The sequence below is a fragment of the Clarias gariepinus genome, chromosome 8 (assembly GCF_024256425.1).
Source record: "Clarias gariepinus isolate MV-2021 ecotype Netherlands chromosome 8, CGAR_prim_01v2, whole genome shotgun sequence".
Taxonomy (NCBI): domain Eukaryota; kingdom Metazoa; phylum Chordata; class Actinopteri; order Siluriformes; family Clariidae; genus Clarias; species Clarias gariepinus.
This window is the reverse complement of record NC_071107.1, coordinates 3,699,214-3,714,867: the sequence shown is the minus strand read 5'-3', so window position 1 is coordinate 3,714,867 and position 15,654 is coordinate 3,699,214. Positions and strand designations below refer to the sequence as shown.

At 40.1% G+C, this 15,654-nt stretch overlaps 1 protein-coding gene across 2 annotated transcripts in view; it reads right to left on the bottom strand.

The window, feature by feature from the left end:
• fam193a (family with sequence similarity 193 member A) overlaps window positions 1-11,627 on the bottom strand; it is a 30,214-nt gene extending 18,587 nt beyond the window's left edge. Inside the window, exons 1-3 of one of the 2 annotated variants that reach the window (XM_053502570.1) lie at window positions 11,223-11,627; window positions 5,798-5,866; window positions 695-925 (exon numbers count right to left, since the gene is read on the bottom strand). In XM_053502570.1, coding sequence (XP_053358545.1) covers window positions 695-925; window positions 5,798-5,866; window positions 11,223-11,414 — 492 coding nt within the window. In that variant the 5' untranslated portion in view covers window positions 11,415-11,627. The remainder of the gene's footprint in view (window positions 1-694; window positions 926-5,797; window positions 5,867-11,222) is intronic. The other variant, XM_053502571.1, reaches the window with a different exon arrangement.
• Between the last annotated feature and the right edge of the window lie 4,027 nt (window positions 11,628-15,654).

The window sequence follows — 15,654 nt, the reverse complement described above, 5'->3', positions numbered from 1 at the left end:
TTACATCCATGTACAGTATACTCTTCTAAACCAGCACCGAGTACTAAGGTTTTGAAAGTTTGATTTGAACCTTCTGAAAGCTCTGGAGTGTCTGGAGCGTCGATCTTCTGGCTCACGTACAGTGAGGGGGTTCGAATTCGAGATTGAGATCATGGTGGAAAATTTGAAAGAGAAACCGAGCTTTGTGGATCTCTGGAACGCTGCCGAGGATGAACTGTACCGGCGTTACATTTAGACTCAGATTTAAAACCTGTATTAATCCTTTGAATGTACAGAAGATACACATGCGAGTGTGTGAACAACGCTGCTTGGGTAGCACTGCTGAAGATAAAGAATATTTGCACCTTTAGGCAAAAGAAAAAACAAAAAACTGGCTTTGTTTGTATACTGTATCTGTTACGCTTCACTAAAAGAGTGTGTGGGGAAAAAAAAAAAAAAAAAAAAAACACGGCTCTGTGTGACAATGACGAAGCAAAACATGTTAATGACGTCCAAAGGTCAGGAAAAAAAAAATAAACAAACAAACACCTGTATTTCTGTGTCATTTACACCCACACACACAAACAAACAAATCATTTACATCATGTTCTGCCAGAAATAGAAGAGTTATTTTAGGATTTCTATTGTTCATGCACACACACAAGTCACAAACAGCTATTTATGAATCAGATCAGGATGTTACACTGGGACGTACTATAGAGGTCTGGTCGGAAGAGGGCTGCCGCTCGTCCTTCTCAACGGTGCGCTTGCAGTCGGGACAGACGTAGAGGGGCAGCTGGAGGGCGGCGGACGATTTGGGCGACTGGCCCGTTCCGTTCTGACCCGATTCCTGCGAGACGAGGTCTTTGCGTTCGCTGCGACAGAGCAAGCAGCGATCTCCTGTCGTGTAGGGCGCCCTCTGGTTCAAGCCGAACGTGAACGGGGTCTGAGTGACGGAGAGGGGGAGAAAAGTAAGGGCAAAAATTTGAAAAAGCTGTACATCAACACTTACTGGACAGATCGGTTGCTATTAGCGACACTTTAGTGCTAATGAAGCTATGTGATGTAAGCCTAGTAAAATAACATTATTATTATTTTTTTTAAACAAACAATGTATTAAAGTCTAAACTACACATAAATCTAAGTAAATACAAAGGAAAACAAACATACATAATCCAACTACAATAATATTAACACCCAAACCACCAATGTACTTGGTATTCTTGGACAAAAACCTTCAAATTTCAGCAATTAATTTGGAAAATATGAAATATAACCAGATGAAGGTGGTCTGGCCTGATCAGGGACGCCCATACAATGCCGGCTGATGTCAGCAAACTGTTAAACACGCTGGTCCCGTTTGTCCTCAAATGATTCATTAGGTTTGAAGTGTTTCCCGCTTTAAACGCAATTGTTGAAAGACATTTGTTGCGCATTGTGGTGTCGTGATCCTTCGATATTAAATGCAGCCGTTTATCGGGGACGTTTATCTTTGGGCGTTTCAATTGAAGCGTGCTCAGCTTAGAGAGACAACGCTACCCCCCGTGTTTGGCTTATACGTTAGAATGTGAAAACAACATGCTCACGGACTCTGGTGTAACTACAAACATTAGTTGGATTTGTATTATTAAAGCTTTCTGTCTCGCGTTCACTCAGCTGGGAAATTGTGCGGTGGTGATGATGCTTTTAACGTCCGTTTCAAAGAACCAGAGGACAGATATCTAAAATCTATCTAAAAATACTAGTTACGAGCGGGAGCTAATAGATGTACTTATGTTTGGTTAGTTAGTGTAGTTAGCACGATAGTTTGTTTTTCGTTTTGTTTATTAGATCAGTTTTGCCGTCCTGTAAAAGTTAGAGAGCGTTTTGCTTTATTTATTTCTTAGTTTTAAGCTCCGCTCGCGGCTCCCACCGTTGGGTTTGCCATATAAATCTTTTATGTTGTTGTAAATATTATATTTCTTTTATGATCTGAACTCTTGGTTTCCACTGTAACTATGGAGCAATTGGGTGTATTGTTGCACATTATTTACTAAAGTTTGCAAGTCTTGAGTTTGCCTCATACTTTTCCGTTAGTAACCAATGACGGCCTTTATTATATTAACATCCTCTTTTTAATTATTTTTCTTATGATGTCAGCTTGACATTTCCCATAGACATCATGAGCGAGAGCAACAACTGAAAAGGAAACTGTAACACAGGTGTTTAAGTGGCACCGAAATATGTGTTCTGATCCGGTTCTACTACATACCAGTTTTATATATATATATAACTTAAGGTACTTTTAGTTAGTGAAGCAGTGTAAAGAAATATTTATTTAGTGATGAAAACTTCAACATGCTAACGTAAGACAATCTGGATAAGCGCCAAATGCCTAAATCTAAATATAATGTAAATAAATCTTAAGAACTTTATCGTTTACGTTGACTTTAAGATCTGATCAAAACCTGCTTTACTGGACAGAATCAAACCCAAACCTTCATCACTGTAAGATTACTCGATCCTAGCTAACTATCACAACTGGCTAACCCACTTCATTAAAGAGTGATCTTATTATTATTATTTTTTTATAAACATGCACATTTTCCACAAACGTCCCCAAAAGGTGTCCCAAGTCAATTGACCCGGGCTGGTTATAATATTCGAGTTAGACAGGAGCACACGTGACGCAGAGCAGAAAGGAAAGAGACGTATTAACATGCTAACAGTTACGGTCTCTGCAAAGAAGAGACGTAAAGTGGCCGCGAGCAATTTTTACCACATTTTTACTTTGCATACGTAAAACTAAAACAAAAAACAACAAAAATCCCACAACAAAAAAAAAACGGGTACCTTTTATATGCATGCATCAAGTGAAAGTACACTGTACGTGTCCTATTTCACGGAAACGCTAAACTGTGATAAGATAAGAGGTCTTTAAATTCAGCTTCCATACGACATAAACAAGCGCATTTTATAGACCACTGTTTAATCAGTGAAAGACAAAGAGTAAGAGAAAGTCTCGCGTAAGGATCCTGAAGCAGTTTACTTGTTTTATTATCCGTATCAACAAGCAGGAGAAAAAAACAAGACACCACGACACTCACACAGTTAGTGTAATCTTCGCTGCTACATGGAAATTTAACAGTCCAACAAAAAACAGATACATTTTTTACCTCACAGGGTTCAGTTTAATTGATTAAATTTCAACCTACAGCAAAAGCAGCATCTTAAAAAAAAAAAAAAAACTCCTATTAAAAGATGCGATAGACGTTTTTTTCCTCCAGTAACTAGGGAACTATCAATCAGAGACTGATTAGAAATGGTCCATAAAAAAAGTCAAAAAATAAGCATAAAATAGAATAAAATAAAAATATGTATTAAAAAAAACAACAACAGATAATCAGTAAATTTTTGTCGATCATATAAACCAATACTATTGTGTTGAGTCAACAGGAATATCAACATGCCGTGGCCAGTCTGGAAATACCGTGGAACCTCAGGTCACAAACGGCCCAGAGTACAAACAAATCAACCAAAAAAAGAAATTGTCTCTGTTCACGAACTACTCCTCGGAACATGACCCGGAAACCGCCGCCCCGAGCTGCCGCCATCAGCTAAACAATCGCGCGAGTGCGTCGCCCAGCATCAGTTTTGCTCAGTCGGTGGTCGCGGATTGCGCACAGGATTAAAGAATTTTGTCAGAAGGTGAGTGAAGGCCCAAGCCGGGAAGTATAAACCGAACAACGAGACTACAGTTGACGCGGTGGGAAAAAAAAAAAAAAGATTGAAATTGAAATTTTAAAACATGTATGATATGCAGCGAAATTATTAGCCTATACGACTGTTTAGGCCTAAAAAACAAAAGATAAGCAAATGCCAAATCTTTAATACAGTATATAGTTATTTTGTTACAATAAAAATAATCAAAAAGTAGAAACATATAAAAATGTAGCTCAGTGGTTAAGGTATTGGACTACAGTCCGGAAGATCCTGGGTTCAAATCCAACCACCACCTTTAGCACGGTCCTTAACCCTCAACTGCTCAGATGTATAATAAGAGAAAAAAATGTAAGTCGGTCTGGATAAGGCCATCTGCCAAAATGCCTAAATGTAAAAAGTATCGACCATCTTTCTCTTAGTTTCACAAGTGTGCAGGAGGGGAAAAATCTCTGATAAAAAATTTTGTAAAAACGTCTGCCGTGTACGAACCAGGGGCCAAGAAACAAAAAAAAAAAAAGAAAAGAGAGAAAACCCCTAAAGGAGAACGTCCCAGAGTAGTTATGATAGTGGACTCTCCTTCCTAACACTAACCTTCTCCTCACCCGTCTCCCTCTCCTCCACTCCTTCACGTCTCCCTAAAAAAGGTGCGTGAACGGTACGTGTAAAAATGTGAAGGTGTCCTTCTCTATGAAATATATTTAACTTTTGATTTATTTAGTTTGTTACAAAATATAAAAATCAAAAGTTAAATATATTTCCTAGTGATGGTGAACGGATTAATTGTATTCACATGTATTCCTGTGGGGGGACAAAAAAACTGAACCTGTGTACGATCGGAATTACTGTACGTTTGTGAACGTCCACTAAAGTTTCACTGAATTTGACATCTTTTAAAGTCTCTAGATCTTAAAGATGTCAAATTTGCAATATGCAAAAGTTTTTATCTAAAGCAAAACCATTCTAAAGCAAAACGTCTGCCAAAAGTTTTAACACGTGTAACTTTAATCACCGACTGCAAAGGCAGAAACTGAATCTTACACTGTAAGTCGATCCTCACTCGGCCACCCACAGCAGAAACCGTCAAAAATCTCAAGCTCTAGTGGAAATGCTAAAAGCATCATCACAAAAATAATAATGCAGACAGAAAATGTACATGTGGACTGACAGCGAGTGACTATTCAACACATTCTGGATGATGAGAGGAACGGACAGTTTCTTAAAAATGCAGAAATTCTGATATCTGATATTCCAGCCTCGCTAGTCACTAATGAGTAGTCGTGATTTTCTCACATTTGACTTATGTGTGCGTTTATTTAAAAACGTTCAGTTTCGATTTGTCAGGCATTGGACTACGGTTCGGAAGATCCCAGGTTTAAACCCCACAACCACTAAGTCACCACTGTTGGGCCCTTGAGCAAGGCCCTTAACCCTCAACTGCTCAGATGTGTAATGAGATAAAAATGTAAGTCGCTCTGGATAAGAGCGTCTGCTAAATGCCTAAATGTAAATGTACTGGTTTCAGTTTCTTTATGATCTACAAGAAAAAAATAAGAGAATAACTTAATTATATTAGTATCCTACCAGTAACTGGCCAAAAGTTAAACCCTTGCTAAATATAAGACGAATACTTTTTCAGGAAAAAGTTATTAATCTTACATAACACATCTTTAAGATCCCTGATAATTAAATAGATAACATCTTAATGAACCCACCCTCATTTCCACAAAGCTCCGCCCTTAAAACTTAATACGGGTTCAATGAGAGTTCGACTTGAAAAGCCATTAGCCGTTGGGGGCGTGTCGAGAAAACGACTGAAGAAAAAACAAACAAACAAACAAACAAACATGTCAATCAATCCAGACAGGACGGCAGGTTCCTGAAACTGGGTTATTTTTCCCCTCCAATTATAATTTATTGTCCTGATTAATGAATAACTTAAAGCCATTTCCACCATAGCGAGAGAACTGCGGCTGCATCAGAGGTCGAGGATGCAAATCTAAGGAGTGTAAGGAGAAAGTAATGCCCCCCCCGAGCATCAAACAATCTCTGTCCCACATGTAAACCGCCCATGTCCCTGGGAAAACCGCATGCAAACACAGAGAGAGCAACTTGTTACCTGAAGAACTCCGGAGAAGTCTGAGTTCACAGGGCCTTCGGAAAACTGTGGCGCGCTGTTCCCTGGGACCTGGAAGGAGATGCGGCATGTCAGTGTCTCAAACACACACACACACACACACTCTCATAGGAAGTACCGGCAGCAGTACGTAATCCGCAATCCGCAATCCATTGTTGCGATATCAACAGCAGCAGCACAGCCTGTGTGTGTGTGTGTGTGTGTGTGTGTGTGGTGGGGGGGATGAGATCATCAGTGTGTTTTATTTAACTGTACACACACACAACACCAGGTATTGAGTACTTCTCGGCACATGCTTTTGGAAAACATATAGAAAAAAAGCTATAAGACAAATCATTCATACTGAATGTGCATTCAGTCACATGACTCTCCTGGCCAATCACTGAGGAGTGCTGCGTAATCACACCCCCTTGCATCTCTAAGTAGCTACAAGTAGCTACCTTAACCCCCCCCCACCATGTCTCCACACAGCCTTAACCTCTCTCTCCCTCCTTGCAGCCCCGCCCCACTTGCCCTCCATGTCTCCTTACAGCCCCGCCCACTTTGGCTCCCTCCATCAGGGCATCACGACATCCAGAAAAGTCTTCTGCCCTGAGAGAGTCTTTAATGTTCCCTCAGTGAGTGTTTATTTCCCTCTCGGAGAGAAAGCTCCCCGATCTGCCTTACCTGCCCTTCCTCAAAGCATTATTTTAGTTACGTTAATTTTTTTCACTGTAGTATTTCATCCTGTTTTAATTAACCTGACTGAAGGCACAGTCTCGATGATAAAGAACACTTTTAAGCGAGTATTTTAAAAAAAAAAAAAAAAAAAAAAAAAAAACAGCACCATTATAATATAATAATAATAAGATACAAGGCCGTTTTCCAATAAAATTAGTAAAAAGTAGCATATCTCGTCTCCCTCGTGGGCTGATTGTAATGAACCCAAGCCTATATGTTACCTCAAGCTCGAGAATTAAAAAATTCCAAAAACCACCTTGATGTGTTCTGTTACTCATCTTACGTCTGCCCCCCCCCCCAAAAAAATTTTTTCCGTAAATATCTTCAATATACAGACCTAGTCCACCAGGTTGCAAGCCCCGGCCCTGAATTATTGGAAATAGAGGAACAGGTAAATTTGGAAATACGGCAATAATAAAGCTTAAAATGTTTAAAAGTAGGTTTTAAACTGAGAAGACATTAGAGATCAGAGACGGGAAACAGCCGCCATGACCCGATACGAAATTATCACACTACCAAAGTACCGATTCGATTTATTTTGCGATTCTATCTTGATTGTATAAATATTTCGATTCGATGTTACATTACACATTTAGGCATTTGGCAGACGCTCTTATCCAGAGCGACTTACAAAAAGTGCTTTAAAGTTTACATCATAACGAACCCCCCGAGTTCGTTACAACTTCAAACTGTTAAAATACATTTAATGATTAATTAAATGTAGCCGTTCCTTAAACCATTACTTTTCCAAATGTAGCATTTAAACAATACAAACTAACTTCAAATACCAGAATTTGACATTTACCTGAGCAGCGCGTATCTTTGTCATCCGCCATAATTATTATTTATAAACAAACATAGTAAACAATTCACTCCTGCCACACAATAGTACAGGATTATAAAGAAACGGTCATGTTTTACCGCCTCAAACGGTCTCAAAACTCAACTTGACAGTGAGCGCGGGTATGTACGTCTTCTTATTTTTGACTAATTAGCACTTGCAGTGTTTTGAGACTGGTGTGTGTGTGTAGTAACGGGAGACTTTTATCGCACATGATTTTTGATAATGTTATGCCATAAAAACGTGTTTCTCGGAAGCTTCTGCGCTCGGTACAGGATCGTTTATATCGAAGGCCGATCGGTAAACAACCGGTCACTGCAAATCAAATCGCTTCATCTCTACCGTAAATGTAAAAATTGTTAATAAAAATAGACTTTGGAGTCAGTGTGGCGAAACGTCAAACCACATACAAATGAATCACGATTCTCCCCCATCTCAAAAGGCGATTGTGCTAAAGACATGGAATAAAAAAAAATATCACATTTACATTTAAAGATTTTTCGGGCGGAAAACAAAAAAACTAAAAAAAAGAAACAACACTTTTTGAAAAGAAAGTGAAGCTCCACAATGGCAAAAATAAAGCCACTTACAAGAGCTGCTGTATAATGTGAGGACACGACAGCGCACCAACTTCCTGACTTTCTTTTTATGTACTACCTTAGAAACTTATTTACAAGGACTTAACACACTCGTTTATTTCCTTTAGTCTGTATTCATGCACTTATCTTAGCTAACAAACTCGGCATGGATTATCACATTACCAGTCGGTTTCGACAACTACAATGAAATGTATGAATTACCCTCCATGCAGAAAGATAAAAGGTTTTTTTTCTTTTTCAAACTTCAGTCATTAGTAAAAACCACACTTTGATAAATGAGTCATACGCGCACAGCTGTGACGTCACTCGTCCTCAGCTAACCCGAGCAGTGCGTCATTCTCGAGGGATTTAATATGATCTCACATAAACACCACCACTAAAAGCGTGTTTGTGTGTGTGCGCGTGTGTGTGAGAAGCACCGAGCAGAAATTTAGCATGTGTGCTTTTTAAGAGCAACGGTGTTCGTGAGTTATGGCTAAAGCTGCCTGCACTGAGGTTCAGTACTTTTTACGAAGATTAACACCAGAGTTAAATCCAGCTCGTCCTCTGCTTAAGTCGAGAAAACTCACTCTAGGATACAGATGCTGTTTCCATGGCAACAAAAGAAGATGGACACAGAAAGCCAGTGGACAGTGGGGGTGTGTCGCATCACTATAATGTACAGCGTATAGTTTTTATTTTTTTTACGACCATTTTATAAAGACAAAGTATTTTATACCCAGGACTTGTTTAAAATTTTCTGGTGAGTGAAGACATAAAACTGACTGACATTTACAGAAGCACAGTACGGTGATGAGACTCGTAGCTGCTGTAAAACATGTGAACGGTGCAAACATTTTAGAGAAGGCTGCATGTTTGTGAATGACTATTCCGGTCGAGGTGGCTCGGAGAGCACTGCAGTCGTTCCCGTGAACATTCAGTGAGTGGAACGCCCGATCCTTGAAAAAAAGATTTAATCGATGAATAAAAAAGTCGTCAAATTGTGGAAGAAAGAGACGCATCTGTCTGCAGAAAATGTACACCCAATCATTCACCAACGCCACTTGGACGTTACATGAACTTGGCCAAGAGTTACTGACCTCTCTCCAAGCCATTTCCACGTGTTTGGGCCGTTAAAGGGGTTCCTGGGAGGCCAGTGTTTCAGACGTGAATCAGACAGGCAGTCCGGCGCACTGAGAAAACTGTCTACTTTGAATGTGAAACACTGGGATAAGGGTGTTAGTGTAGCAGGGGATTATATAGAGATATAAAGGGATTTTTTTTCTCTCTCAGAACTGATTTTTTATTTTATTTTGCGCAATCAAAAGTCCTGCCTTGACTCGAACGCCCATTTCGTATCTAACCACACATTATTCTGTTGCAGAAGAGTCAGTTTCAGAATAACTATGACATGGGACGAGAGCTACTGCTCGTACGTGATCCAATTTATTTTTAGTTTAACTGTTTGTGATTGATTTGATTTTTATATTTTTCTTTTTCTTATTGTTTATGTAAAGTCCTGTGATCAACTTACAGTTGTTAACTGCTATATAAATAAATTGTTGAATGACTGATTGATTGATAAATGTACGATTCATTCTCCTGTGTGTCCTGCAGGAAAAAATTTTTAAATACTGGCGCTCATCCTGAGCTAACCAGATTGATAAAATCGAGGTAGAAAGTTGTCTCAGTACGCCAGGGAGATGATCAGTCTGCCTGCTTAGTGTCTGAAACTCTGGCCTCCCAGGAACTCCTTTAATGGCACGGATGCTCCTCATATTGCGACATTACATATTAAGTATAACGAGTAAATTAGGTAGATGAATGCACTAATTAAATCCAAAGCCCTATTCAGACTGGATTAGGTTTACATTCAGAGGTAAAGACCTGCAGGAAGATGACAACCTCGTCCAGCGATGCATTCTCGTCGTTTGCGTCCGTCATGCGCGAACATTTCAGCTATGAGCCTCATAAGTAGGTTACACCTGGGTAGTTGCACGAACTAGTGAGTTATATGAGTCTGTTATTTTTTTTTCGTGCCAACGTGAATGTTCCCTGCTCACACTAATCAATCCAACTAGTACAAAACCGACACTGATAACTGACCCAAACCGGGTCACGGTGGAGAGCGCGGCGTGAATCTGAACGTGAACAGTATAATGCTGCACAGTGAACAGTCATATGACACCTGAGCGAAGTGGCGAAAAGTCGTCTCGGGTCACGCCCACGATTAAAAAAACGCACAGCGGAGAGATTTTCTCAGGGTTGTACGAAGACGATGCGATTTCTCTTCACGAGAAATCATCTTTCTTCGCTTGTCTTGTCTCGTCTCTAGGCAGGCTTACGCCATGTCCTATCGTAGCGTTTGAAAGAAGATCGCCATCACACCGTCACCTGATACCTGTATCGAACGGTATCGTATCGTATCCTTCTAGCGTTATCGTTTCCTCTTACGATAGGTGAACACCGGCGAACGAATGTGAGGACGGATCCTGTAGACTCCTTGCTGTAAAAAAAAAAAAAAAAAAAACTTCCTGTCTCTACACAACAACAATGACACACACACACACACACACAGGGCAGTCGTGCAGCCATCGCCCACAGCCGGCCTTTAATTACCGACTCGCTTCCTCTTGTGTCGTGCCGTATTAGATTATACTGACAAAGGTGTGTGGACCCAAGACAAAGAGGAAGAGGAAGGAGGAGGAAGGAGGAAGAGGCAGTGCTCTGAGATCTGCAGTGAACTCTGCAGACACACACACACACACACACCTTGTAAACAAATCAGTGTGTGAAAGAAAGCCTGATTTCTGTTCTGTTTTTCAGCTTAGCAATAAGCACATCCAGGTACAGAGTGTGTGTGTGTCCTAAGTCCTGGAAGCAGTGTTGTTCAATCAGCTGAAATAATAAAACAAGAATGTCAACAGCTAATCCTTAGCCTCTCTCTGCTAACTAGCTAGCTCGTTAGCTTGGTAGCTAGCAGTACATCCTTAGCAAGGTTTGCAAACATGCTGCACATCCTCCTGATTCTGTTTCTCTGGGCTGTTTGTCCACTGAACAGGACTAAGTTCAGGGCTGGATGTCACTGAATGCGAGCTGTAAGCAGAAAACTAGTATCCTTAGCTAGCTGACTAGCTGGATACCTTGCTAGCTAGCTAGCTTGTTAGCTCCTTAGCTAGGCCGCGTAGCCTGCTTCTCAGGAGAGGAGAAGCCGGTTGTTAACCGTTTAACATGTTATAACACAACCCCGAAAACCCGTGTCTTTTACCTCTCCGTTGAACCCCGAGTCTCCGCTCACAGCGCTCCCCGTGCCGAGAAAGCTCCTGGCGGAGGCGGCTGTTGCGGCGGATTGAGCAGCCCGGGCCGCGGCTGAAGCCTCGGACTTTCCTGCGGCGCTGCTCCCGCCGCCCCGCTTGTTCTTCCTGCGCTTCGCTCCTCGCTTCGCGTCGGTGGGACTCATGATTATTTCTTCAAATCCAGCCAGAGAGTAAAGCACAGAGACAGCTTTTTACCTTCACAACGAGCTGTGTCTTGGGTCGGACGGCAGGCTTTTAATCCGGTGAAAACGATATTTATATATGTTGATATATTTATTTTATTTATTTATTTTTTTTGCTAGAAGAAAATATGAAAAGCCAAACCCGATCTACACAGAGTTGCTAGCAAGACTTCAAGTTCCAATATGGCCAACCAGGCAGGACTCGGCCAATGGGGTGTACGCCCTCACGCAAAAGGCGGAAGTGATCACTGAGGTCTTATGGGAATTGTAGTTCTTTTATTAAGCACGGTCATAAAAGGCGCCTGTGATGATTCTCAGTCATCCAGGTGAGGTTTATCTGGAAGTTCAGTCATGTTCACTCACTCTCTCATCATTTTATATAATAATCATTATAATAATCACCACATTATCTTGTATACGGAGGTTATCCCAGGGTACACAAGGCGGCGTACACCCTGGACAACGTCCCAACCCAATCCATCCACACACTCATTCACACACTACGGCCGATTTGGAAACACCAATTAGCCTAATCTTTATGTCTGTAGGAGGAAACCAGAGTACCCAGTGGAAACCCACCAACCTCCATGCACATACACCCCCGAGGCGGGAATCGAACCCGGAACCTGTAGGTGCGAGGCGACAATGCTAACTACTACGCCTGAGTCATGTCCACCGGACCTATTTCAGTCATTAAAGAAGTCCTTTTGATGTGACTCAAGTCTCGAATAAATAAATTCACCTGGACGACCGAGAATCTTCCCCGATGAATCTGACAAAAGTAAAGAAGTTAATTTAATATGATTCGACTTTACGAATACAGTTTGCATTTTCTTATATGCGTAGTAGATATGGAGGCTTGGTAGTTAGAGATGAAACCAGATTCATATTCATAAAGCAGTCATAACTTTAAAACCATTAGCGTTAAAAACCACCTAGATTTCCCATGTGCCCCCTGGGAGTGGCTCTGCAGGACCCCTGGGGATGTACTGCAGTGTCTGGCACCAGGACACTTTAGCAGACCGTTTATGTGCCGTGGGTTGCAGGGTTGTTTGTCCAGCACTGTGGTGCACTGGGTGCCTTTATATCGCGGGCAGCATTGACTTTACTGTGAATCGGACTGAATAACGTGGCCTTTGGCTGAGCCTTGGGCGCCCATGATTTTGTCACCAGTGTACAATTAATAATGAATGATATTCAATTCACCTGGTGGTAATGTTATGGCTGATCAGTGGGCATGTTGTTAGTTTTGTCGAGGGATCACCACGGCCAGTGACATCCAGTGACTGGGGTTTGGGTGGGAATCGAACCCATGCTTTCCACATGTCAGGCAAGAAACCTACCACTGAGCCACCAATCCTTTGTCTAATGTGGTAAATAAAGTAATAAAGTTTAAGTCTTATTAAGTATTAATGGAGTACAGGAAAGAATATAACTGGAAATGTCATGTTCTTTGAGTTTCTTCATGCAGAACTAACTTGAAATAGATGAAAATAAGGCTGTTCCCGCCCCTCAAATTACAGTGTAGTAAATCATTACAGTGTAAGGATAGTAGTTATGAATTTCAGCTATTCAGTTACACAGCCTGCATTTTTATTGACTGAATGCTTTTTTTAATAATAAAAAAATAACAATAAATGCTCAACAAATATTTAACAATGCAAAATATTTGAGTTAGGTAGTCACATCATAACGCACCAGACAGTTTACACCAGGACTGTTATTATTAAAGCTCAGGATGGTTAATCATTACTGGTTATTAGTGTAACTTCTGCCATATTTCCTTATTTATGACAATCATGTTTGGACTGTTTGCACTCTACCGCTTGCTCCAAGATCCAGGTCCCACGTCCCATACATTCCATTGTATATATTGTTATATTTATTATATTTTAGGGCAATTATGTTTTGTTTATTCTTACAGTTTCTTATTGCTGCTGGACTCGCTAATAAACAAATTTCCCTGTATCAATATAATGGTAATAAAGTCTATTTATCTTTCATTTAATTTATAGCCCATAAAAATACACTTATTTATTTATTTATTTATTTATGGAAGTAGGTGAAAAACCTAAGGATAAGGTTTGTTCAGAAAAATATTTTAGTAAGTGTAAACCGTGAATTATTTATTTCCGTTTTTATTTATTTAAAGAAGATAAATTCGCTGCTCAAACCCAGGCACGTTAGCTCAGTCGAATTTAAGATGATTAATTTAAAAAAAAAATCTAAAATTAGGGAATGATGATAACTCAAACATTAACACACGCACACACACACATATGCAAAAAAAATGGCTCGACAACTGCAGTAAGAACTTTATTCGCCTTTATTTAACCTCAGCTCCTTACAGCAAAAAACTTTAAACTAAAGCACAACACAATAAGCCTGAAACTATACTGAAAATAAAGCAGCGCAAACATTCGCACGAGTTTCAACTGTTTTTGAGGAACAGACTGTTTCACAGCTGCAGCATGTGAGGCTTATAACAACAGCAGAACTAATACACTGAATATTATGCTGGATGGAAGAAGGATTATTGCTGAACATGTGTGTGTGTGTGTGTGTGTGTGTCACAGAAAGTTTATATTCAGATGCAGGAATATATCATGCGTCAGTGTTTCCTTGTTCATCGAAAAAAGCAAAGAGACCCGAGTGAAAAGAAAAGAAGCCCAATGCATCATTACGTTTCTAATTACGTTTAAAAAAAAAAAGCTGAGAAAAAAAACACCACCACGCTTCTAACATAAAGGTATTAGAGCAGAACTAATATGGATTTAAAGCATATTATAGCAAAGAGGCACTAACCTCCTAATTATCCTCCTAATTAACCTGTTAATTAACCTGCAATCAGCCCTTCATTTCTTTCACTTATTCGAAGGCAAATGTCTCATTTCTTCTTCTACAGTCAAGAAAAATGAAACCCTTTTTCAAGTCTGCTAGTTGTCCATGTCAAACTCACACACACACACAGACACACACACTAGTCATAATCACTCTTAACACAGCTTTTTCACAATAAATAAATAAAAACTCTCAAAGACCTGCTAAAGGCAGACGCTCGTCGCTCAGCACTTACTGTAAACACAGCGAACACTATATACACTCATACTACAAAATCTTCTCGCACTCCCCCGGGGAATGGAGACACGTCACGGACAGATGTGCAGCGCTGACAGCACAGCTGGAGGCCACAGATACAAATCACCTAATGAAGCTTTTTTCAAAAGTTTCTTTATACTTAAACAGAAAATGTAGTGTTTTTGATAGTAATGCTTTATATTAAGGTTTACTTAAGTAACATTATTTATTGCATTAGTTCACATAAAAGGAACCAAAGTTTAGCTTTAATATGCCAATCATTCATTGTACAGCAATTCATAATTGATTTTATAAGGAAGTCCAAATGAATATGAAAATAACCAATACATATCTTAAATACTGTGTTTACAAAGTTAAACACATTTACGCGTATAATTTGCTCTTTAACTGACTTAATGTTTCCTTAACATTACAAACCACTGATGTTTTAAGTTTATAGTTTCTTACCGTTAATTAATGTAATAAATAATGCACGGTACAGGAAGCAAACCTCAAAGTGAAGCATTAGCATTTTTATAGCTCAGTGCTCAGACTGTAAGGTCAGAGTTCAGCCTGGTGGGGGTGGTGTACTGGTGTGAAGAATGGTTCCTCTTAATCCAAACCAAGCATCTTCGAAATGCTCCAGTTTATCCGAGTTTCATCGCTTATCATGCGCTTCCCTTTATGGCAAGGATTTACTCATCTTCTAATGATAATGTTACACAGCGCGTCAAGTCGTCTTAAACTTTCAGTGCTTCCACTTCAGGCTAGACAAGCAGACTGAAAAAACATTTATGACAGCATGGTGAGAAAAAGAATACTTTAAAAGGAAAAAGAATATAATGAACACTTTGTTATTAAAGGACTAGGTTTAAATTTGAAAAAAAAAAGAGAAAAAAAACAGACCACAGCAGACTCAGCATTGGGGCATGTGGGCCTGGACACAAGCAGGGCACACAGCGCCTACTTATCCCATAGCACGGACACATACACACCACCCGGATGTACGTTGTGGGCATTTCGGTAACATTAATCAGCCCACACTGTGAGAGGAAACCTACAGACTACTCTTAGGGCGCTTTCACACAATACATTTGTACCGGCAATGACTGTCCCCCCCCCC